This window comes from Leucoraja erinacea, chromosome 17 (assembly GCF_028641065.1).
Source record: "Leucoraja erinacea ecotype New England chromosome 17, Leri_hhj_1, whole genome shotgun sequence".
Taxonomy (NCBI): Eukaryota; Metazoa; Chordata; class Chondrichthyes; order Rajiformes; family Rajidae; genus Leucoraja; species Leucoraja erinaceus.
In genome coordinates this window covers 6,895,746-6,920,917 of record NC_073393.1, presented here as the reverse complement: position 1 = coordinate 6,920,917, position 25,172 = coordinate 6,895,746, and the positions used below count along the sequence as shown (strand labels likewise).

Genomic DNA, 25,172 nt, shown 5'->3' with positions numbered 1-25,172 from the left:
AGGGGGGCTGAGGCGTGTGACAAGAATTGGCTGGAGCGGATAGCCAAGGTGGGGAAGAAGCTGGAGCTGTGGAAGCAATGCTCCCTCTCCATAACGGGGAAAAATGTGGTCATCAGGTGTGAGGTGCTCTCGGGGTTGCTGTACTTGGCGCAAGTGTGGCCTGTCCCTCCCTCCTACGCCACAGGGATCACCCGGGCCATCTTCCAGTTCATCTGGGGCTCGAGGATTGACCGGGTGCGACGGGCCACAATGCACAAGTCCGCAGACAAAAGGGGTAAAAGCGTGCCCAACGTCACCCTCACCCTGATGGCCACCTTCGTGTGTGGCTGCATCAGGTGGAGCATAGAGCCAAGGCACGTGAGCACCAAGTGTCACTACCTGCTGAGGTTCTACCTGTCCCCGGTGTTGCGAAGGATGGGCCTAGCGCAGCTGCCACGCAATGTGCTAGTCAGCTGGACATTGCCAGCCATCTGTCATTCGTGGAAAGGTTCTTCCGGACCAACACCTTTGACCACAAGTCTCTTTGGTCTTTGGTCTGCCCGAGTGTTGTTCACCACCCAGCGGAGCGAGATGTCCGTCGGGGAATGTTGCCGACTGGCCCACTGCAGACTGCAGGAGTACGTGCTGAGGGACGCACTGAAGCTCGGTGCAGCCAACGCCAAGGCTCAGTGGGGGAGGACCACAGTCTCGGTTCCTTCCGCCTCTGGACATGGGGGCAGGGTGTGGTGGAGACGCCTCTCAAAATAAGGGAAGGGATTCCACACCAGTGAGCCACATAAGTGGCAAGGGTGGGGGATAAATTTGGGAAATTTGAGCAACGTATGTAGACTGTGTCAGATTAATCTTTTGCGCGGTTCATGTATTGTATATATTTATTGCCTGAATTAAGTCTATTTTGAAATTATAAAAAATAAACTTCAGACCAAAAATAAATAGCTCGGTTAGGCTACAAAGGTCAACATAGGCATTTACGGGTCATGTTACCACTGTAGATACAATGTTTATGATGGACGCAAAAAAAAATCAATGTCACTGGTAACTAAAATAGACAAAGGTTAATGGTTTGGCAGCATTTTACAACAAGGTTGACACTTGCAATATAATTGCTATGAATCAGTTGTGACATATTAAGGCACAGAAACAATGTGATGGCAGTGCCATTCTTACTTAAGTTAGACAATCTAACTAGTCTAGTAATATTATCTGATGGACACCCTAATTACTACCCAAAAACCTCAATATGAAGAAATAACGTCATTGCCAATATTTGCTCGTCAGTGAAAGTCTTACAGAAGATTAATATCTTGATAATAGGATCAATACTTGGTTCTATTTTTATTAAAGGAAAGACGTCACTCGCCCACCACCATCCACACTTATCAGCCTCCCCTCCAGTAGTTAAATGGGTGGGTTGTTTACATTTTCTTTTCAGTGTCTCTTCGTGCAATAGTTCATAAATTATTGCCCAAAGCAATTTTAGCATCACAGATATGATACAGTTAAAAGCACATCATTCTTTGGAACATTTTTGCCTGGATATGCATGGTTCCTATGCACTGATTCCTATCATGTGCGAGCAGTAACTACTGTTTCTCAATAATACAGCCATTAATATTGTCCACAGCCAATATTGCGATTGAGCCAGACATATTGCAGAGTCATGCTGATTTTGGTAAACACTAAATACTCGTAGCTTTAAAAAGAGACATGCACATATTAAACACCAATATCTGTGAATACCTCAAAATGTTCTTTATAAATGAGCAGGCTTAACAATTTCACAATGTAATTTGCAAACCAATATTTTCCTTTTGGAAAAAAAAAGTTAGTTTTATCTATATTACTAAAACTCTCATCTTGACCACTTCCTGTTGGTCTGTATATTAATTTTAGAAAAAACGCTGCCACTTACGACTGTGATTTTTTTGGCCATCTTACTCAGAGTCCCCCTCCGCTGCGCAGGACAAGAGGATTTTTCCCCATCGATGAAAAATAAAAGAGTTATTAGTGTTTAAAAAATGTTGAGATTCTCTCTCCTGAACGCCACGCCCCTTCCGGAGGGACTATAAAACCCGGAGGTGTGGAGGTGCCTCAGTTCTCTGCAAGATGGGGGAGCGAGAGGTCGCAATTCTCAGTCTGAGTTGTAAATAATACTGAACGCATGTCTACTAAACTGTGAGTGGTTGTACTGACCTGTCAGTGCCCTTAATGTAGTTTGAAAGTGTTAAAGCTGTGTTGCCTTTGATTTGAAAATGCTAAAGCTGTGTTGCCTTTGGTTTGAAAGCGCTAAAGCTGCCTTGCCTGATTAAAGCTGCCTTGCCTAATTAAAGGTGCCTTGCCTGCCTTGCCTAATTAAAGGTGCCTTGCCCAATTAAAGCTGCCTTGCCCAATTAAAGCTGCCTTGCCCAATTAAAGCTGCCTTGCCCAATTAAAGCTGCCTTGCCCAATTAAAGCTGCCTTGCCCAATTAAAGCTGCCTTGCCCAATTAAAGCTGCCTTGCCTTCTATATATAATTAAAAGTTTAATCTTGACCACTATCAGATTACTGTCTAAATGGCGTCAAGTTGGGAAAAGGGGAAGTACAACGAATCTGGGGGTCCTTGTACATCAGTCTATGAAAGTAAACATGCAGGTACAGCAGGCAGTGAAGAAAGCAAATGGCATTTTGGCCTTTATAACAAGAGGAATCGAATATAGGAGCAAAGAGGTCCTTCTGCAGTTGTACAGAGCCCTAGTGAGACCACACCTGGAGTATTGTGTGCAGTTTTAGTCCCCTAATTTGAGGAAGGACATTCTTGCTATTGAGGGAGTGCAGTGTAGGTTTACAAGGTTAATTCCCGGGATGGCGGGACTGTCATTTGCTGAGAGAATGGAGCAGCTGGGCTTGTACACTCTAGAGTTTAGAAGGATGAGAGGCAATCTCATTGAAACGTATAAGATTGTTAAGGGTATTGACACGCTAGAGGCAGGAAACATGTTCCCGATGTTTGGGGAGTCCAGAACCAGGGCACACAGTTTAAGAATAAAGAATAAGCCATTTAGAACAGAGATAAGGAAACATTTTTTCTCACAGAGAGTGGTGAGTCTGAGGAATTCTCTGCCTAAGAGCGCGGTGGAGGCGGGTTCTCTGGATGCTTTCAAGAGAGAGCAAGATAGGGCTCTTAAAAATAGCGGAGTCAGGGGATATGGGGAGAAGGCAGGAACGGGGTACTGATTGGGGATGATCAGCCATGATCACATTGAATGGCGGTGCTAGCTCGAAGGGCCGAATGGCCTACTCCTGCACCTATTGTCTATTGACCACTTCCTGTTTGCTCTTTATATTGATTTTAGAAAAAACGCTATTACGTACGGCTGTGATTTTTGGCCATTTTACTCCCTCCGCTCATCAGGTGCCGAGGATTTTTCCCATAAATGAAAAAAAAGAGTTATTAGTGTTTAAAAAAATGTTGAGATTCTCTCTCCTGTCAATCACACCAAGAAGGCTACGCCCCTTCTGGTGGGAGGGGGAGGGACTATAAAACCCAGAAGTGTGGGTGTAGCTCAGTCTCTGCAAGATGGGGGAGGGAGAGGTCACGACTCGCTGTCTTTAGTGGCCTTGCACCCTGCTTGAAATGAAATTTCAAGGAATAGCCATGAGTCAACTGCCAGCCCACCAGCTGTGAGTGAGCTGCCAGCACAACAGGCTTGAGTGACTGAGCCGCCAGCCCAAGAATCCATTTGGTCCACAATGTCCATACTAGCCCTCTGGAAACCAGTCCCTTCAATGCACAACACCCATACTAGCGCTCCAGAAAGCACCCCCCCCCCCCCCCCCCCCCCCCCCCCCCCCCCCCCCCCCCCCCCCCCCCCCCCCCCCACTGGCCACCAATATTGGAATTGGTGGAGAGGTTGAATATTGCGTTGGGGACCAGCCCTCCCGTGTGATGCTGGGACCCAACGGTTCTGGAAGTTGGCTATGAGAACCAATCTGCTGGCTCCACCCGTGCCGGAGTTCTAAAGCCCCGGTCGCATGCGGCAAATTCAACCCGCCAATTGGGGCAGAAGTACCGATGAGGTCGAGATCAGTCGGCTCACCCAGCCTAAAAGCAACATTTTCGCAGGGAAGTCCAGGGTGGAGATTTTGTCCGATCAAAGTGGGGGCCGGACCACCAGTTGCCGGAAAATCAGTGGTGGATCTGTACTGTCACATTAGCAGAACAGGTGGCAGTGTACATTAAAATGGTGCTCAAAGATTAGATAGCATAACAAGTTAGTTTTGGTTACATATCATTTATTTCTTATTCTTTCTCTAAAGCAGAGTAAGCAAAAGGGGCCAATTGAATTTGGAAGAAATCCTTTTCTCCCTAGTTTATGCTTACAACAGTAGATACTACATTTAAAAAAATGTTTTGTCAAAAATTCTTCTGTTAAAATTGATTTTCATCTCAGCATATTAGTTCTACTTACTAGGAGAATAATAGTTCTAGAAGGGATTATGGTACAACCTGATTAGAAAGAAAAGTGTAGATGAACGAAATTTCAACAGAGTATTGTATGACAAATTTTCACCAAATGTAGAAATAGAATAAAGAACACAAAATAACACAGCACAGGAACAGGTCCTTTGGCGAACATTAATGCGCAAACCATGATGCCGATTTAATTTAATCCCATCTGCCTACACATGGATGTATCCTTCTATATCCTGCCTGCTCATATGTCTGTTTAAACGTCTCTTAAACTTCACCAACCTATCTGCCTCTACCACCTCCTGACCATGCATTCCAGATACTTTCCTCTCTATAAAGAAAACTTGCCTCGCACATCTCCTTTAAACTTTCCCCATCACAGTTTAAACCTATGCCATTTAATATTGACTTTTCCAATCTGGGGAAAAAGACTGACTAGCTACCGTATCTATACCTTTCATCATCTTTTATACTTCTACCTCAGCCCCTAATGCCCAAGTAAAAATAATCCAAGTTTATCCAACCTCCCCTTATATCTAACACACTCCAATCCATGCAACATCACTTCTACAGCCTCCACATCCTTCTTAAACCACGGCAATGAGAACAGCACAATTCAATAAACAATGCCCAACTAATGTCATTTACAGCTACAACATGAAACCTCCCAACTTTTACACTCATTACCCTGACCATGCTACATGCCTTTTTTTAAACCACCTTATTCACTTGTGTTCACACTTTCAGGAAGCTATGGTCGTGTATACAAAGACATATTTCCAATAATGTATAAATCAAATGAGAAAGGCAACCATGATGCATGAACAGGTAATTTGGATAAAGGCAAACAATCAATGTCAAATAATCTTTACCTTGAAAGGGAATGGATCAGAACAAATGATGTGGAGAATGGCAAATGAGATTTAGTCAAAAAGAAAGAGAAAAATAAAGATCGGCAGTTACACTTTTCTAGAAAATATACAGAAAAGAAAAGTGCAATGCCAACACATGCAAAGGTAACAAGCTTGAAGGGACCAATGGAGCCATTACCGAGTCACCTCTACCAAGATTCAAGCAGTGGTATGGTTACCTAAACCTATTTTTCACATCCCAACTCCTCATAAACCATCCTGTCTTGTTTTGATAGCTGCAGATGGTGTTAGCATGAACATCTCACTTTACCCTTCTCCACTGCACAACTTTATATTCCTTTCAGATAACAAAGAAATAAAACCAGGCTAGTCAGCACAGGAAGTAAAATATACTTGTGAAAAAAAAGCACACTGTCACACAAATTAGTGCAGACAACATCCAGTTCAGTTGCTCACAATGCATTGCAAAGCACAGCAAAGTAGTAGGATCTTGATACACTGGGCATGAGTGATTTACAGCCAGAAGAGTCAAGAATACCACAAATACCAACTCCAATGGTGTCAAGTTTGCAAACATTCGCTACAACGGATTCTGATGAGGATTTTGATGAGCCGATGAGGATTTTGATGAGGAAGCTGTCAAAAGATGATGAAGCACTAAGTAAATTAACAAGTCTGACAGAAAGCCAATGTTCAGTGTTATATTGCATGGAGGAGTCTGGTATCAACTTGGTATTTGATTTCCTGGCAAGCTTGTCATTTATCTTTTAGTTTGAAAATGATGAGCAATGAAGATAAAGTTTTTCACTGTACCTCAGTACACATGACAATAAACTAAACTGAACCCAATGCAATGAGCACACTTATGGAACAAAATGTTGTGTCTCGTGGCTAATGCTACTACTCACGGCAGCACAAGCATCAACCTCTCAACATTTGAATGTCTCAATTCCAAATTGTACATAAATAAGTGTACAATCTTGCCTTAAATGAACTTCTGAGTTCCAAAATAATATTTCCAACACATTATTAGAGATGTGGATTTGGCTTCCTTGATAAAGGAAGCCACTGCATAGACATGATATCAGGGAAACAGGAAATCTATTTCCAAGGAGGCCATTTGACACTTTGAATCTGCTTCATCGAGTTGTACAGCACGGGAACAGGCTCTTCAGTCCACCTTCTTCATGCTGACAAAGTTGGCATATTGCCCGCATTTGGTCCCTAACCATCCAAACCCTTCCTATCCATGTATCCGTCCACATGTTTTAAGTCATAGCTGTAAGCTTATTGTAGCTTCTTCTAGCAGCTCATTCCAGATATGGACTCCATCAAAAAGAGCTACTACACTTCAAGGACATAGGCAAAGACTGTGTAAATAAAACTACCATTTCTGCATCTGCCTCTCATTGTCAGCAAATTTCAGACTCCTATCATCTTCCAGGTGAACAAAGCTTCATCATCCTGCTCCTTCAAACAATTACCTTTACGTTTTTGACCCACCTGTGAATGGGAGGCAGGTCCTTCCTATTTTCCATTGGAATACAAGGCTGCAGGCTGACTAAGGCTGGGAACTAAATAACCCAGAGTGTTCAAGATTTAGTAAGGACAGACAAAAAGGAAAAGTGGATGATGTAGCACAATCAATAAGGGAGGAGTAAATCAATACAGTGGTGAGAAATGATCTTAGCTTGACAGATCGTGATGTAGAACTAGAATCAATTTGGGTCAAGCTAAGAAATAGCAAAGGGCAAAAAGCATTGGTAGAAGTTATTTATAGGCCACCAAGTAGTAATTGTAATGTTGGGCTGAGCATACATCAGGAAATTAGAAGTGCGTGTGACAGGAGCAATACAAAAATCATGGGAAACTTTAATCTACATATAGACTGGATAAATCAAAATTGCTATAATAAAATGGAAGTGAATTAATGGATTGATTTGAAATGTTTTTTCTAGATCAATACGTTGAAGAACTACTGAGGAAAAATAGTATTTTTGGATCTTGATTTATGCAATGAGAAAGGGTTAAATGATAATTGTGTTGTTAAGAGGACTTTGGGGAAGGGTGATATTACCATGACAGAGCTTGCTTTACACATATGAAAGTGAAACAGCTCAATGTAAAACTAGCCTTAAATATAAACATGAAAACTATGAAGGGCTGAGAGTACTGTGGTTGTCTGAGAGAATATATTGGAAGTTATGACAGTAGATAGGCAATGGATAGCATTTAAAGAAATAGATTTTATTTTAATCCTTTAAGGCAGAACTATGTAATAAGACTAATTATTGTGTGGCTGAACAAAAGAAGTTGGTGAGCTCAAAAATCTATAATTCCCATGATCAGATTGAAAGTTAGTGACCAATAGGGTATCACTATTATTATCGTTCATCTGGAAAGTGATAGAACGGATAGCCAATAGTCTACCAACTCCAGTCAGGCTGCGTGTTCTCAGAAGCTCAATTTGGTTTCCACCCAAGTCACTCAAGCCCTCACTTGATTACAGCCTTGAAGAAAATAACTGAATTCCAGCAGCAAAGTGTAATTGCCCTTCAAGGCAGCATTTGATAGAGTGTGGCATCAAGGAGCCCTGACTAAACTGCAATCAATAAGAATCTGAGTAACAATTGGAATCGTGCCTAACGTAAAGGAAGATGGTTGTGGTGGTTGGAGATCAATCATCTCAGCCCATGGGACATTTCTGCAGAAGTATCTCAGGGTAGTATCCTAGAAGGTCAGCACGGTGGTACAGCTGCCTTACAGCGCCAGAGACCCGGATTCAATCCTGGCTATGGGTGCTTGTCTGTACAGAGTTTGCACGTTCTCCCCATGACCTGTGTGGGTTTTCTTTAAGAAATTTGGTTTCCTCCCACACTCCAAAGATGTACAGGTTTGTGGGTTAATTGTCTTGGTATAAATGTAAAAATTTGCTCTAGTGTAGGATAGTGTTAATTTGCGGGATCGCTGGTCGGTGCGGACTTGGTGGGCAGAAGGGCCTGGTTCCGCGCTGTATCTCTAAACTAAACTACTCATCTTTAGCTACTACTTTAATAACTTCCATTCAAATGTAAGGTGGTAAGTAAGGATATTCACTGATGATTCATAATGATCAGCATGATTCCGTTTCTCATATAATGAAGCATTCCACATCCAAATGCAGCAAGACCTGGACATTATCCATGCCTGGGATGAAATACAGATTACATTGGGAATTAGGCATGGGCACATCTGACCTTTCCCTGCACTGCTGGATTTACCATCACCTTGTATAAATGTCTTCAGTTGGTGGATGTCAATATTGATTAAAAAAAAGGCTAGTTAAGCTAAACTTGTATCTTGTACTTTTAATTCTCGCTCCAACTGCACTCATTCGTATGTTTCAGTCACGAAAAGCCAAAAGCATTGTGCCACTTGAAAAACTTTCATTTCCACACAAACAAGTGACATTATTCCAATCACAAACAGAAGTTCATAGATTTAAATCAATTTTTAAAGATAAATTTAAGCAATTTAAAAAAAAGCAATTATATTTTAACAGTATAAAGTAGAACTGCGATAACTCAGTTCCATTGAGATTTTGGTGGTGCTAGACTAGCAAATTTTTAAGGGCATTGAATATTATTCAAATTACTCCAATACAATTTCATTTTAAATACAATTTTATTGTTATTTACATACTACATGGTAGCATAATAATCTTTCCTGTGAACCCGGCAAGTTTAAAGGAAGCACAGAAAACAGAACCCAGCACATTTCTGCCATGAGTTAAGCTGAAACATGCAAGCCCAGAATCTAGATCCGATACCTAATATCTTACAGGATGGATAACAAGGAATGAGTTTCGCGACACTTCAAGGTAGTTTCTCACCTCTTTTCTCCTCAGAGCCTTACCACATGGTCACATGCTTCATAGAATTAACTCCACAATCAGACAACTTTGCCTGGATTAGGGGGTATTAGCTACAGGTTGGATAGACTTGGATTGTTTTCTCTGGAACACAGGAGGTTGTGGGGAGACGCGATAAAAAATTATGACAAGCATAAATATGTAAAATTATGACAAGCATAGATAGGGTAGATAGTCAGAATAGTTTTCCCTGGATGGAAATATCAAATACTAGAGGGCATAGCTCTAAGGCGAGGAAGACAAAATTGAAAGAAGATGTGCGGGGCAATTTTTTATTTACTCAGAGGGCGGTGAGTGGTGGTTGAGCAGATATGTTAGTGGCATTTAAAAGACTTTGGATAGGCGTATGGATATGCAGGGAATGGAGGGATATGGGTTATGTGCAGGTAGATAAGTGATGGTTATGGCATTATGTTCAGCACGGACATTGTGGACCAAAGGTCCTATTCCCGTGCTGTATAAAAATGATAAATTATACAAAACCAAATATAATAACTAAACTGGAGCAATTGCTCAGAAAATTGAAAGAATATGCTATCGTATGGAATCCTTTCTTATTCAGCATGACAAGAGTTAATTAAAGAATATCACTACAGTTAAGTAAAACTGCCAGTGTCACAATTCATTATTTAGTTCAAAATAACAAAGAATGCAAAGTATCCCGATTTCTGTACAGCTGCTGATTAAGTTGAGACTACAACTGTAGAGTCCTTGTAAAACAACATTTGGAAGTTGTTCAGGCCTGCACAAAGCCTTGGCGCACATGGCATCCAGTCTATGTGGGAAGCCACATAAAGACATGCTCTGCTGCTGACTTAAATTTTCCAGACATATGTATAACCAAAAGATATGGTTAAAACATTTTGCTGTAAAACATGCAGCTACCTGGTACCTGGTGTCTCAATTCGTAATTCATATCCTGTATTACAGATCTAGAACAGATGCCACAGATGAGCTTGCCAAAAACTTGAGCAAACCAGGTGTTTCATTCCTGTGCAAACATCAAGCAAAGGTTTAACTTTGAAAGATAGCAGAGTTGAACATAAGCATTAGCACTCCTGGCACTTTACATAGTATTTAATGACCATATGCAAACAATTTTGAGCAAAGAGCAATAGACAACAGATCAATAGTACAGAGGTTAAGGTATTCATTAAGGCTGTTTTATATTGCACCACAGGGACAAGTTTTACTCTTCTCTTTTTTTCTCTACGATGTGCAGGTCATCCCACTTTGAGGCTTGAGTGGCGAATGCTTTATGGTTCCTTTTGTAGTACGATGTACAAAAATAAAGAACAATATATATCATGGTACATGGAGATATTATCCACAGTACAATTATAAAACTTCGACAACAACCGAATGAGGAACACATTGCCAAAGTTAAATTAGTATAAATATGAAAAGAAATCACTAAGTATAGTTGATCAGATCTGAAATATCTATATTTAAGAGGGAGTTAGATGTGGCCCTTGTGGCTAAGGCGATCAGGGGGTATGGAGAGAAGGCAGGTACGGGATACTGAGTTGGATGATCAGCCATGATCATATTGAATGGCGGTGCAGGCTCGAAGGGCCGAATGGCCTACTCCTGCACCTAATTTCTATGAAAATGGAATTCCTTTCATCTCTGATCATTCAGAAAGTAAAATTCATAAATATAAAACAGAAAATGCTAAAAATACTTTACGTCAGATAGTATTTGTGGAAAGAGTAAAAGATTTAACATTTAAGGCAGTGCAGTGACCTTCAAGAATTCTGGGACTAAAGTTATGAAACATTGAGTGGGGTGAGAACAAAAGAGATTATTTGTAATAGGGTAGTACATAGGAGGGATTACATGTAATCATGTGCTATTAACACATAAAAGTTTAAAAATAATATACCTTTAGAGTGAAAACAAGCTAGGATTTCACCAAATATCATAACATTATTGATTAATAGACATCTGTGGTCTTGCTCAGAGTGGAGAAGAATTACTTTTCATAAGTGTTTTCTAACTAAATATTATAAAAGGCAGTGGAGGCCAATTCTCTGAATGATTTCAAGAGTTAGATAGAGCTCTTAAAGATAGCGGAGTCAGTGGATATGGTGAGAAGGCAGGAACAAGGGTACTGAATGTGGATGATCAGCCATGAACACAGTGAATGACAGTGCTCGGGCAAATGTCCTACTCCTGCACCTATTGTCTATTGTCATAGGGTTGTCATCTCATACTGCACATGTTTTTGTGCCAGCTGTGCATGAAACAGGATCTAGAACAACTTAGAAATTGGACAAAAGAATTTGTCCAAGATGTTGTTTAACTCCGATAAGTGTGGAGAGATGCATTTTGGAAAGTTAAACCATGCAGGATATACTCAATAAATGACAGGACGCTGGGACTTGCAGACATTTAAGGATACAAATACATAGTTCCCAGAAAGTGACGACACAGGTAGACAGGGTGTGAAGGCACACTCGCCTTCATCAGATGAGGCATCAAGCACAAGAAATGGGATGTCATATGGGAGCATAAAATTAGAGGGCACAAACTTAAGGTGAGATGGGAAAGATTTAACAGAGACCCAAGGGGCAGATTTTTCCACACAGAGAGTGATGAGAATATTGCATGAGCTGCCAGAAGAAATGGTAGAAGTGAATCTGTGAATAGGAAAGATTTAAGAAGGATATGGATTAAACACAGGAAAAAAGGACTATCTCCAGAAAGCAGGCTAGTCAGCATTGGATAAAGGGCTTCTATAATTCTTTGACAATCATGATTTAATCAAGCTTTTTTGTGACTTGTGTATTAAGAAACCAGTTATGTACTCACTAGAGGTGTGTTTTGCTATCTCAATCCCCTGCTGGGTAGTACACAAATGCCCAAGACAAGGTCAGCACAGTGATGCAGCAGTAGTTTCTGCCTTACAATGCCAGAGCCTCGGGTTCAACCCTGACCTTGGGTGCTGTCGGTGAGGAGTTTGTACATTCTCCCTGTGACCGTGTGGAATTCCTCTGGGTGCTCCGGTTGCATCCCACATTGCAAAGATGTGCAGGTTTGTAGGTTAATAGGCTTCTGTAAAAATTTGTCCCTCATGTGCGGGACAGAACTAGTGTACGGGTGATCGCCGTTCGGTGCAGACTCAGTGGGCTAAAGGGCTTCTTTCCACATTGTATCTCTAAACTAAACAAACAGTTGAACTGGTTGACATCTCTTGCAACTTTTGCAACCATTTCAAGGACTTTGCACAAAGATCATGAGACAAAGTTTGACATCATATCACAGAAGGCAACGTGAGAAAAGGTAGTCAAGAGGTATCTTAAAATGTCTCTTAAACTCGGTTTGGAGTTTTGAGAGAATTGTGAAATTGAATGGCAGTTACAAAACTGTGGATTGAAGAAAGGTGAAATATTGTAGGAAGTGGAGATAAGTGGTCCTAATGGTACTAGGATCCAATAAAAGGCAGCTAATTCAGCCGGGGATGAACAAAATGGTGCAACATAGGATATAAAGGTCTACAATTAGTTCATTAGTTGTAGATGAAGGTCAGTAAGAACAACACTGGTTTAGGAGTGCCAAGACATCAGAATCATCTAGGATTGTGCATACTCCATCCCGTGAAATCACTTCTGACAAGAATCCTGCTAATCTCCAGTGTTCAAGGTTCTACCTTCTTTTCTGTTATCGTCAGAATGCACACAGTTTACCTCAACCCCATTGTTGGCCCTGGACATCATTACCTTTCCATAAATGTTGTTTTCCTGATTCTTCTGAACTTAAAAGTAGTCTTATACAATTGAAATATTTTCAATGATGTGCAAAAAAAAGTTTTTAATTAATGAATCAAACCTTAAGGCCTCATTATCATAACCTAGAATAAAGTAACAAAATTGTTGTGCCCAAAACAAGTTACGTTAAATATTTACCAATATAACGCAATGCAGGCAGATTGGTCATCTTTCTCTTTTTTTAAATAAACAGTATTTAGCCAAGGGATAAAATAATCTGAACAGACGTGCAACTTCACTTTAGACTGATGTGCGGTCTTAGCAACTACCATTTCTATTGAATACAAATTATGAGGCACATAAATTCAACATCTGTGATGTTAAATATTGCACTGTCAAGTTTGAAGGAACATGTAAATTATGCATGAAGCACCGTAATTCATAAAAAAATATCCTAATGATCAACTGACAGAAGAACTTGGAGTGCTAACACAATCCAATGTCATTAAGTCAAATACTTCATTTCTCATACATTCCAAATGGCAACTAAGAAATCAATCATCATGATTTGTCAAGATTGTGAAAATATGTTGCAGGCGAATAAATTTATTCTTATGAAAGATTTATCTGAAATGCGTACATGTTTATATTACTTTTCGTACAGATTGGCAAGGTAAAGCCAATTTAGTATTTCAAATAGATGTCAAAGGAATAGTTAATAGTGACTGAAAGCTGCAGCTCATTTTAGAATTCCACAGAAATTTAAAACCCCTGCTTTGCATGGGGCCACAACTGCCTGCCCAGAAATTAATACCGATTAGATCAGTTTCAACATTGTGGTTTCATTGCCACATACTTGTGTTTATTTATTTGAAAGACTCACATTTAGGAAAACAAATCAAAAATTGGAAAAAGGAAAAAGTTGAGTAATGATAAACGATGTGATCCAACTCAAGATGGATAGAAGAAACTACAACAGACAAGCTAAATGTGTGGCAGTCGAGATTTTATTCTTCTTAAAGTACACTTTATCACTGGTGTTTACATTTTTTATAGCCTTGGATCTTTTCAACAATCATCCCGAATTCTAAATGCTTGCAGTAACCACCGTCTCTCTAGAGTAGATAAAAATGCTGGAGAAACTCAGCGGGTGAGTCTCTAGGTTACTTTTTGTAACCTCTTGTCCATTCTATTAACCTTACAAAATCCACCAATAGTCAAGAATCTTTGTCACCATATATGAACTGATTTTTTACTTGGAGCTTTACAGGAACATTAAAGCAAAATACAAAATATGTATAATAAATTCAGTTCCAAGTAAACTAGACCAGGATATTGCAAAACGCAAAGTAGAGCAGCCATTGTACTGCGACATCATGCACTGTGGTTCAGTGCTGAGAAAAGATTGTGCAGTGTGTTTCAAGAATCTGATGTTTTATGGGATGAAGCCATTATTTAATCTAGAGGTAATGGTTCTTAGGCTCCTGTACATTCTTTCCAATGTCAGCAACGAGAAGAATATGGCCGAGGAGGTGTGGGTCTTTGAAATTAGTTGGTTACGTGAGGCAACACTTCCTTTAGTTCCCTTCGATGGTGGGGAGCTCAATACACATGATGGAGAGGTCAATGTAAATCACTTTCTGTAGCCTGCTTTGCTCCTGAGCATTCGAGTTACGTAACCAGATATGATGCCGCAAGTCATTATGCTCTTCAACATACACTTTTGGATGCAAGAGTATTTGCCGACATGCCAAATCCCCCCAAACTTCTGAACTGGAGTGCTGGGGATTGCATCAATGTGACAGGCCCAGGACACAGATGGTGGGGAAGAGGGGCTATTTTTTACTAACAAATCTGAGGAAGGACATTATTGCCATAGAGGGAGTGCAGAGACGGTTCACCAGACTGATTCCTGGGATGTCAGGACTGTCTTATGAAGAAAGACTGGATAGACTTGCTTTCATACTTTCTGCCATTTACAGATTGAGCTGTATAGAAACTTACAAAAGGTCTTAAGGGGTCACAGGCTAGATGCAGGAAGATTGTTCCCGATGTTAGGGAAGTCCAGGACAAGGGGTCATCCTTAAGGATAAGGGGGAAATCCTTTAAAACCAGATGCGAAAACTGACAATAGAGAGTGTGAATCTCTGAAACTCTCTGCCACAGAGGGTAGTTGAGGCCAGTTCACGGCTAAAGGTCAGAGGGAGTTAGATGTGGCCCCTTGTGGCGCACCCAGGGGTGACCGAAAATCAGGTCGGGATACTGAGTTGGACATCAGCCATAGACATCGAAGGGCCGAATGGCCTACTCCTGCACTTAGTTTCTATGTTTCTAACATTGAGTAAACACAGTGCAGACCAATTCTCTGGACACGTGAGAAGAGCTCTAGAAGATAGCAGTCAAGGGATTGGGGATCTGCAACGGGGGTTGATTGTGGATGATCAGCCACGTCACAGGGTGGTACGTGAGGCACATAGTCCTGCACCTATTGTTCATTGTCAAACATGATGTCAAGTTAAACTGATTTCCTCTGCATGCACATGATCCATATCATGGGACTACCAAAAACTTCTTAAATGCTTGTATCGTATCTGACTCCACCAACTCTGACAGCCTGTTCTAGGCACCCACCAATTTCTGTATGTAAATTTTGACCCTCACCCTAAAGCAATGCCTTCTTAACTTTGGCATTTCTGCACAGGGAAGAAGTTTCTGACTATTCTGCAATATCTACGCCTCTCATAATTTTATATACTTCTATGAGGTCTCTCCTCAGCCTCCGATGAAAAATAGTACATTGTTAGTTCAGTTTTCAACACTCGTATAAGTGGTCACACTTAAAGCACCACCACCATAGAAATAGTGCAGCTTTCACTTTTCTACCATCACAGGTCAGCTGTGAATCAACAGGTTTCACTCTCATTCAAGCATTCAGCGAGCAAACGCGATAATTCCCGTTATTTTGGACCTTTAAATGAAAATCGGGAATTATCGCGTTTGCTCGCTGATTTCATCAAAAGTAAGTAAATAATGCCTTACTTTTGATGCAATTCAGCGAGCAAACGCGATAATTCCTGATATTTTGGACCTTTAAATCTCCACGGCAAATGTCTGCTGTTCACTTCCGCTGGATTGGCACCTTCAGCTCCCTCTTTAATTTACCTTAGTTTCTATCTTTTTTTTTACCTGTAAATCTAGGTAGCTGTGCCTCACGGTCACCCCGACTGGCACAATAAATTGCAGATCAAAACCTGGCCGTTTTCTATGTTTTTAACGGGTGGGAAAGTGCGTGTTTTCCCATCCACTAACATGTACCGGATGTCTAGCATGTCCTCCACTTGAGATTTTCGGTCACGTGGGTGCGGATCTACGCTCCAGTGACCTTTCATGAAATCACCCTATACCGGGTACTGTCTTTTGTTTGAAACGTGCAAAAGATCATAAACTACAAGTGTCTTAACTACCTGCCAAAAATGTCATACCTCTATCAAATATCACTATAATCAGATTATCTAATCATCATCACAATAGGCACAACACTCCTCAAAAGTAAACTATTGGGTGTAAAATGCTTTTGTTTTGAGTTTTTGAAAGTCGTATTTTAAATCTAAACTTACTCTTACAACAGGTAACTATCACAAACGAAGGGGGAAAGTACAAGTTGCTTCTCAAATTAGATTTTTGAAGGTGGGGGACATCTGGCAGACACAAAAAGTTGTAGTATCTCAGCGGGACAGGCAGCATCTCTGGGTAGAAAGAATGGGCGACGTTTCAGGTCGAGACCCTTCTTCAGACTAGTCAGAGAAAAGGGAAATGAGAGATATAGACGATGATGTAGAGGAAAAAAGAACAATGAATGAAAATATGCAAAAAAGTAACGATGATAAAGGAAACAGCCCATTGTTTGCTGTTTGTTTGGTGAATATAGTTTTCTAGTTTAATATAATTATATAATTTCACTTCTCGGAAGAAAGGTTGATGGGTGTTATTTACATAAGCAGCAATCGCACATTATTCTGATAATGAGGCTAGTTGATTTGTTATTCACAGCCCATTCGTAGCGAAGGCACATATTTCTATCACACACCCAAAACTATTTAATTGGTAGGAAATAGACACGCAGATTACAGATGCTGAAATCTGGAGCAAAAAAAAGCTGCGGAAAGACAGAGGATCGAGCAGCGTCTGTGGAATGGTCAATGTGTCACGTTGAAATCCTGCATCTGAGTAAAGTTCCGATGACACAATTTCTCTAAAACAAAACAAATCTAAACCTAGATTTGAAAATCTACTACCTACTCATTCCTAGAACATTGTGGATGTTGGATGGGATGAGCGCTGGGATACACCATAACCATTGATTCCTGAACTTGGGCCCTGCGGGAGCACAATACACCACAGGAACGGTCCATTTAACTCACAATGTCTTCGCCAAACACGATGTCAGGTCAAACTAATCTCCTCTACCTGAATGTCATCTATATTCCTCCATTCATCGTATTTCTTTGTACCTATCTGAAAGCCTCTTAAATGCCATTATCGTAGCTGCCTCCACGCCCACCCCTGGCAGTGCATTCCAGGCATCCGCCACTCTAAAACCTGCAGCACACATCACCTTTCAACTTTGCTCCTCTCACCTTAAAGCCACACCGCCATGTCCTAGACATTTCCACCCTGAGGAAAAAAAACTCTTTTGACTGTCTACCCTATCTATGCTTCTCATCATTTTATATGCATCTATTAGATTTTCTCCCCCCAGCCATCAACACTCCAGAGAAAGCAATCCAAGTTTGTCCAACCTCTCCTTCTAACTATTACCTTCTAATCCAGGCAGCACCCTGGTAGTCTTCTTCTACATCCTCACCACAGCCTCCACATCTTTCCTGAGATCAGAACGGCACTTGATACTCCATATGTGGCCTAACTAAAGTCCTCTAAAGCTGGAAAAAAGACAAAAGTGCTGGAGTAACTCAGCAGGTCAGGCAATATCTCTGGAGAGCATGCTCAAGCAACATGTCAGGGCAGCATCAGAACTCCACATGATACTCCACATGTTGGCTAACTAGTCCTATAAAGCTGAAAAAAAGACATAAGTGCTGGAGTAACTCAGCAGGTCAGGCAGCTTCTCTGGAAGCAAGCAACATGTCAGGTCAGGACCCTTCTGGCTGCTGGCTGACCTGCTGAGTTACTCCAGCACATTTTTCTTCTTCTGTAAATTAGCTTCTGCAGTTCCTCGTGTCCAACTATTAAGCAGCAACATGACTTCCTGGCTTTGATACTCAAGGTTTGAACATCTGTAGGTGAAACTCAGCAGGTCAGGTAGCATCTGTGGAGGGAGATGGACAGTGTATATTTCAGTCCAAAATGTATATTTCTGACCTGAAATGTCACCTATCCATGTCCTCCTGAGATGCTGCCTGACCCACCGTTACTCCAGCACTTTGTGTCCTACTTCACCTACCCATGTTCCCCAGAAATGCTGAGTTAATCCAACACAGAATCCTTTTTTGTAAACGTGCATCTTCTGCTTCTGTTTCTGCTTGCTACTGCATAACCGCCAACAGCTGGGCTATTTGTAGTCCCTTGTTTCTAGTCTCAATATTTCGAGCCGGGTCCCTTCATCTGGATGATGGGACATAATCTACAGATGATTGTTTTAACGTGTGAGCTCCTCCTGCAGCCCCAGATCTCATCATCATCTGCACTCTTGTGTCTCCCTCTGGCCTTGTTTTCAACGTGCTGTCCTCCGTACTACAGAGATGGACTTACACACACACACACATCAAAACTGCAGAAGATAAAACAGGAAAAGCTCCTGATTGTGAGCAGCGAGGTTGTACCTTAATCTCCTTCGCTTTATCGTGTATAGTGGACCTTTTCATCCTCGCTGACTCCCCCGTACTATAGCAGTGAGTTTAAACGCGCGCCATTACGGTCCCAGTGTACAGCGCGATGGAGTACAGACCCACCCCCCCCCTCCTTCTCTTCCCTTCCCTTCCCTTCCCTCCCCCAGCCGCCCGGAGAGCGGGTGACCGACCCCCGCCGCCTGACATCCGACGCCCGCAACCGAGCGCCCGCGGTTCGCGCCCAAGATCATAGAGCGGGTCCTCAACGGCACTGACAGCGCGCGCACAGCGTTCAAAGCGGGCGGGCGGGCACGCGACCCTCACCGCCGAGCACCATCCCTCCCTTTCCCCGACCCCTAGCGTGACTGACACCCCCTCCAGCCAATCGCAAAATGAGAACCGTCGGCTCATTAAACCAATCAGCAGGCCCGACTGGCCTTATCTCCCTCCCACCCACGCCTGGGGGTGTGCCAGCGACCCCGCGCGGACCTCTGGGAGTTGTAGTCCAGCGGTGTCGGCGCTTGCCTTCCCCGGGAGAGGCTGGAAACTACAAGACCCCGACGTACATTGCGCCCCGCGAAGCGTCGACGAACCGGAAACTGTCGTGTGCTAGCAACAGTCGTGGTGGTAAATGAATCCCTAATAGGTTGTGTGGAGTGCATTTGGTGAGTGGTACAACGCAGTTTTGTAACAAAACGGGAGGTGGTTTTCTAAGTATTGTTTCCCTTATGGTCCTATTTACTAATGTTTGAGCTCCTTGATAGTGTGAAACTATCTGAAAATTATTCGATCTAACGGGACTAAGGAAGGGTATCGACCCGAAGAGTCACCTATTGCTTCTATCGTGCCTATCCCGCTGAGTTACTCCAGCATTTTGTGTCTATCTTCAGTTTAAACCAGCATTTGCAATTATTTCCTACACACTAAGGAAGGGTTACCATGATTTTGTGTGGGAAGGAACTGCAGATGCTGGTTTACACCGAAGATAGATATAAAATGCTGGAGTAACAGCGGGACAGGCAGCATCTCTGGAGAGAAGGAATGGGTTACGTTTCGGGTCGCCCTTCTGCAGACTTATCTTCTTGATTTCTCTTCCTTATTGACATTAGACATGCATGGTGTTCAAATGAGCACACCAACCAATTCCCACTTTTCACTTTGGTTTCCGCTCTCAAGACTTATAGGACTGCAGTTTTCTTATTTGAAATAGGAAAGACTTAGAAAAATAAATCAGTATCCTCATCTTGTCTTTGGTAGGTGAAATTTGCAGGTGATGGTCTTCCCATGTTTCCTTCTCGAAGGGTGGAGATCATAATTGTGGAAGAAGCCTTTGGCAAATAATCTCAGTACATGTTATATTATCACAATGGTGCTTTTATTGTCATGTACAAAACACGGTGAAATTAGTTTCTTATAAATTGTACTTCCAAACTTAAGCACACCCTCGATTGGCAAGTGTAAGAGTGCAAGAGACACCATGGTGGCATCATTTTCAAAGTCCAGTCCACACTCTAGTTCTCATGAGTGGAGCCTGATCAAGGCACACAGCTGCTTTGAACCCCCCCCCGACACTTATTATTTTTTTTATTCAAATCGTTTGCTATGTCGCTCTTCAAGGGAGATGCTAAATGCATTTCGTTGTCTCTGTACTGTACACTGACAATGACAATTAAAATTGAATCTTGAATCTGAATCTGCTTTCCCCCAGTGGTGAAGTCTCTGAATATGGTGATTGGAAGTCCAGTCTAGTAACCTAATTTATCTTGGGTGTTGTCAAATTCCATGAGGATTCTCACAGTTGCACTCTTCCAGACTGAAAAATATTCAATTGCATTCCAACTTGTTCCTTGTCAATAATAAAAGGACCCTTGGGGAGTCAAAATGTGAATCACCTGCAGAGTATTCAGAGTCTGCCAAAAAATGTTACATGGGAGATGTATTTAAGCTTCTGGTCAATGGAGACATCTAGAATGTAAAGCATGGTTTGGTTAGAGTTATGTTGTTGATGTCCACTATCTCAATCTGAGGCCTGGGTATGATCATATGGAACGATGGGGCAGAATTGGGAGGCCAGGTGATCTAATTCTATTCCTGCTCCTAGTTTCTGGTGTTCATGTTGTCCATCACTGTCTCAAAGTAGCAGCATCAGGTACTATTTACAGAATATGCTGCAATATTAGCCAAAGCTTCCTTGGTGCACTTCTCAATACTCCACCACCCAGGATTTCCGGTACATGGGGACACCAATTCTTTGCTGCGAGCGGTAACGTACTGCTTCATTAGCTGAGGAGTGACATGGAATTGAAATCTCTGTGAGCATCACTGATTGTCCCCACTTATTCTTGAAGGGATAGTTTTCGAAGCAGCTGATGATGATCGTATCTTGAATATTGCCTTGAGGAACTCTTACAATGGTATCCTGGGATTGAGTTGAATTGCCTGCGCTGTCAGCTGCCATCTTCCTATCTACGATATATGACTCCAGCCTAAGGTAGGATTTCCCCTTGATTCCTGTTGACCTCAGCGGATAAATTAAAATCTCATGACTCAATTTGGAGATTTCACTGGTTATGGTAACAAGATAAGCTTGATATTTGTCCAGACAACCACAATGATAGATAAGTAATGTAAAGAGAGACATTGGTATAATCTGATTACATTGATGTATAAACCTTTCTTGTTTGACCAGATATTTTTTGGGTATGTTAAGGATTCTCAATCTTCATTAAGAGAACTAGAGCAGAGCATTAGCTAATTCTTTTTGATTCCTTGCATGTGGAAATCCTTATGTATTTAATCATCCAATGAATTTTGGCAACTTTGAAAATTGTCTTTGCCACTAGCTTTTGAGAATTACGTGAACAATTATCAAAGTAACTGCAACATGTACTGTCTACAAAATTATCAGAAACGTTTCCCCATGGCACAGGTATCTAAAATCAGAAGGCAAAAATTTAACGTAAGGAATAAATTCAGATTAGCTTATTGTCTTATACAGCAATATGCAATGGATTTTTTTTCTTGCATGAATCTTGCAAAGTAACCAGTATACCCACATGGTAATAATAAATACAACAGTAAATACATTGATGAGTGCAAAACTGAAAAATGGTGCAAAAATTTAAATACTAAAGATACTAAAGTGCAATAATAGAATAAATGAATAAGGTAGTATATATGACAGCACATCTGTGAAGAGGGTGTTGAAGCGATGTAAAGGAGTTTGATTGCAGTGGGGAAGACGCTGTGGTTAAGTCAAGACATTTCTCCCTCCACTTCTATCCCTCCCACCCCCAACCTCATTGCTTCCTTAGGAAGGTCCTAATGTGACTTAAGGAAACTTAAGTGCGACTTAAGGAAAATGACATTCTCTGTAGACCTATTTTTCCTGTATGCAATGTACAATATGAATTTTAAACCTCGGCGTGACAAACAAACAAGTCAATGCCGTGGTAAAAGCTAGCTTCTTTCAGCTTTGGACGATAGCTAAAATAAAACAATTCCTCCACGTTGATGACTTCGAAAAGATCATCCACACATTTATCTCCTCCCGCCTAGATTACTGCAACTCTCTTTACACTGGCATTAGCCAATCTTCCCTGTCCCGCCTGCAACTGGTCCAAAACGCCGCAGCGAGACTCCTGACGGGCACCCGAAAAAGGGACCACATCACCCCGATCCTGGCCTCTCTTCACTGGCTCCCTGTGTGGTTCCGTATACATTTCAAGACCCTCCTCTATGTCTACAAAGCCCTCAATGGGCTTGGCCACTCCTACATTAAAAGCCTTCTCACCCACCACTCCACCTCCAGGTCCCTCAGATCGGCCGACTTGGGGCTGCTGAATATCCCGCAGTCTAGGCATAAGCTTAGGGGCGACCGCGCCTTTGCGGTTGCAGCTCCTAGACTGTGGAACAGCATTCCCCTTCCTATCAGACCTGCCCCCTCCATCGACTCCTTTAAGTCAAGACTAAAATCGTATCTATACTCCCAAGCCTTTCCTGACGTCCACTGAGCGAGGGTTATATGTGTATATATATGTAGTTCTCGAGCGTTTATACATTTTGAGACAGAAATCCATGCACTTTATTACATCTAGGCTGGTTTTTGTAAATGCGCTCTATAAATAAATGTGTGTTGACTTGTTCTTCACTGGCTCAGGAAGAGTTTTTCAGAATGCTGCTGCTTGCCTTTTTTAATGGACTTTCAGAATGGGGGGGAGCATGTACTCGCCATTTAAGGCCTTGGACAAGCCACTGGAATCGACAAGGCATAGCCGTCAGTGTGAACATGATGTTTTAAAGGGCGGCTGTTATTTGTTTGACTAAATCTCTGAATGGGCTAAAGACCCGCCTTACCCATCTCTGAGTGCTCCACCCATACGCTCCCCCGGTCCCTCAGGTCAGAGGTGCAGCTGCTCCTGGAGGTTACTCCGAGGTCTAGTCGGAGGCTCAGAGGGGATAGAGCCTTCTCTGTTGCTGCTCCGGCACTCTGGAATACCCTGCCGTTGCACATCAGACAGGCCCTCTCACTGTCCATCTTCAAATCCAGTGTTAAAACACATTTGTACTCCCTGGCTTTTGACCATGCCTGAGACTTTGCTTCTGCTTTTGGTGTTTTTGATGTTTCTTTATTTTACATGTCTTTTCCTACTATTTCTTTTGATTGTTATTTTTGGTGTGTATTAAATTTTTTGTCAATGATAATAGTAATTTGTATCAGCATTTGTGTCTGCAGTTTGTTTTTAAAGTGCTAAATAAATACAAAAAAATTATCTAGTTTTATATATATATGTATATTTTTGTTAATTTACAAATGAATATAACAAATGAAAGCACTTTGGACAACGAGAGTTGTTTTTTTTAATGTGCTATATAAATAAATGTGAATAGACTTGCAGGAGTAGGCCATTCTGAGGAAGAGCCTTTTCTAAACAGTGTATTATGATCATGGGATCATCCAACTCAGAATGGGGTGGAGACATTACTCTCATAGCATTTAAGAGGTATTTGGACAAGCACTTGAATCGACAAGGCATAGTCGTCAGTGTGAACATGATGTGCCAAAGGGCCAGTTCCTGTGCAGCATGATTCTATGGCTAATTCTTAAATATGCACTTAAAGACCATGAAAACAGCCATCGTCCAGTATCGACCCGAAACGCCACCCATTCCTTCTCTCTAGAGATGCTGCCTGCCCCGCTGAGTTACTCCAGCATTTTGTGTCTACTTACGATTTAAACCAGCTTTTGCAGTTCTTTCCAACACATCCAGTCTTTAAAGAAGCACTTCATCAATTTTCTCCATGTCCAATGACCAAAAAGCAGAAACAATATTTTATGTCAGGCCATACTAAAATATTAATTTGATCTAATTATTATGATCTAAACTATTTTAACTATCATAGTAGTACTCCCCATTTATTTTCTTCAAGTCTATATTAAATCCTTTTGCTAAATCTAACATAGTATTTTCTATCAACACTTCTGCTCCATCACTCTCTGCCTAATCTGTAAATGTTGGTACAAAATGAAACCCAGGTCTAGTTTCAATCTATCCTTTTTCTAATAATTCCACCATGAATAACACCCTACTGATCCACACAGACACCATTTGGATTATTCACACATTTAGAAACATAGAAACATAGAAATTAGGTGCAGGAGTAGGCCATTCGGCCCTTCGAGCCTGCACCGTCATTCAATATGATCATGGCTGATCATCCAACTCAGTATCCCGTACCTGCCTTCTCTCCATACCCCCTGATCCCCTTAGCCACAAGGGCCACATCTAACTCCCTGTTAAATATAGCCAATGAACTGGGGTCAACTACATGCTGTGGCAGAGAATTCCAGAGATTCGTCACTCATGTTTTTCTCATCTCAGTCCTAAAAGATTTCCCCTTTATCCTTAAACTGTGACCCCTTGTTCTGGACTTCCCCAACATTGGGAACAATCTTCCTGCATCTAGCCTATCCAACCCCTTAAGAATGTTGTAACTTTCTATAAGAGCCCCCCTCAATCTTCTAAATTCTAGCGAGTACAAGCCGAGTCTTTCTTCATATGAAAGTCCTGACATCCCAGGAATCAGTCTGGTGAACCTTCTCTGTACTCCCTCTATGGCAAGAATGTCCTTCCTCAGATTAGGAGACCAAAACTGTATGCAATACTCCAGATGTGGTCTCACCAAGACCCTGTACAACTGCTGTAGAACCTCCCTGCTCCTATACTTAAATCCTTTTGCTATGAATGCTAACATACCATTCGCTTTCTTCACTGCCTGCTGCACCTGCATGCCTACTTTCAATGTCTGGTGTACCATGACACCCAGGTTTCTGTTGCATCCCCCCTTAAGTACTCGATGCACCTATCAGGTAATAGTCTACT

At 41.7% G+C, this 25,172-nt stretch overlaps 2 protein-coding genes across 4 annotated transcripts in view; one reads left to right on the top strand and one right to left on the bottom strand.

Annotated features, from left to right (window-relative positions):
• fto (FTO alpha-ketoglutarate dependent dioxygenase) overlaps positions 1-18,922 on the bottom strand; it is a 289,056-nt gene extending 270,134 nt beyond the window's left edge. For both annotated transcript variants that reach the window (XM_055648439.1, XM_055648440.1), the window contains exon 1: positions 18,784-18,922. In XM_055648439.1, the coding sequence (XP_055504414.1) occupies positions 18,784-18,825 (42 nt within the window). In that variant the 5' untranslated portion in view covers positions 18,826-18,922. The remainder of the gene's footprint in view (positions 1-18,783) is intronic.
• A 395-nt stretch (positions 18,923-19,317) lies between these two features.
• The window catches only part of rpgrip1l (RPGRIP1 like), a 112,289-nt gene continuing 106,434 nt past the window's right edge, over positions 19,318-25,172 (top strand). For both annotated transcript variants that reach the window (XM_055648433.1, XM_055648432.1), the window contains exons 1-2: positions 19,318-19,454; positions 21,138-21,280. The gene's annotated coding sequence lies outside the window, so the exon portion shown is untranslated. The remainder of the gene's footprint in view (positions 19,455-21,137; positions 21,281-25,172) is intronic.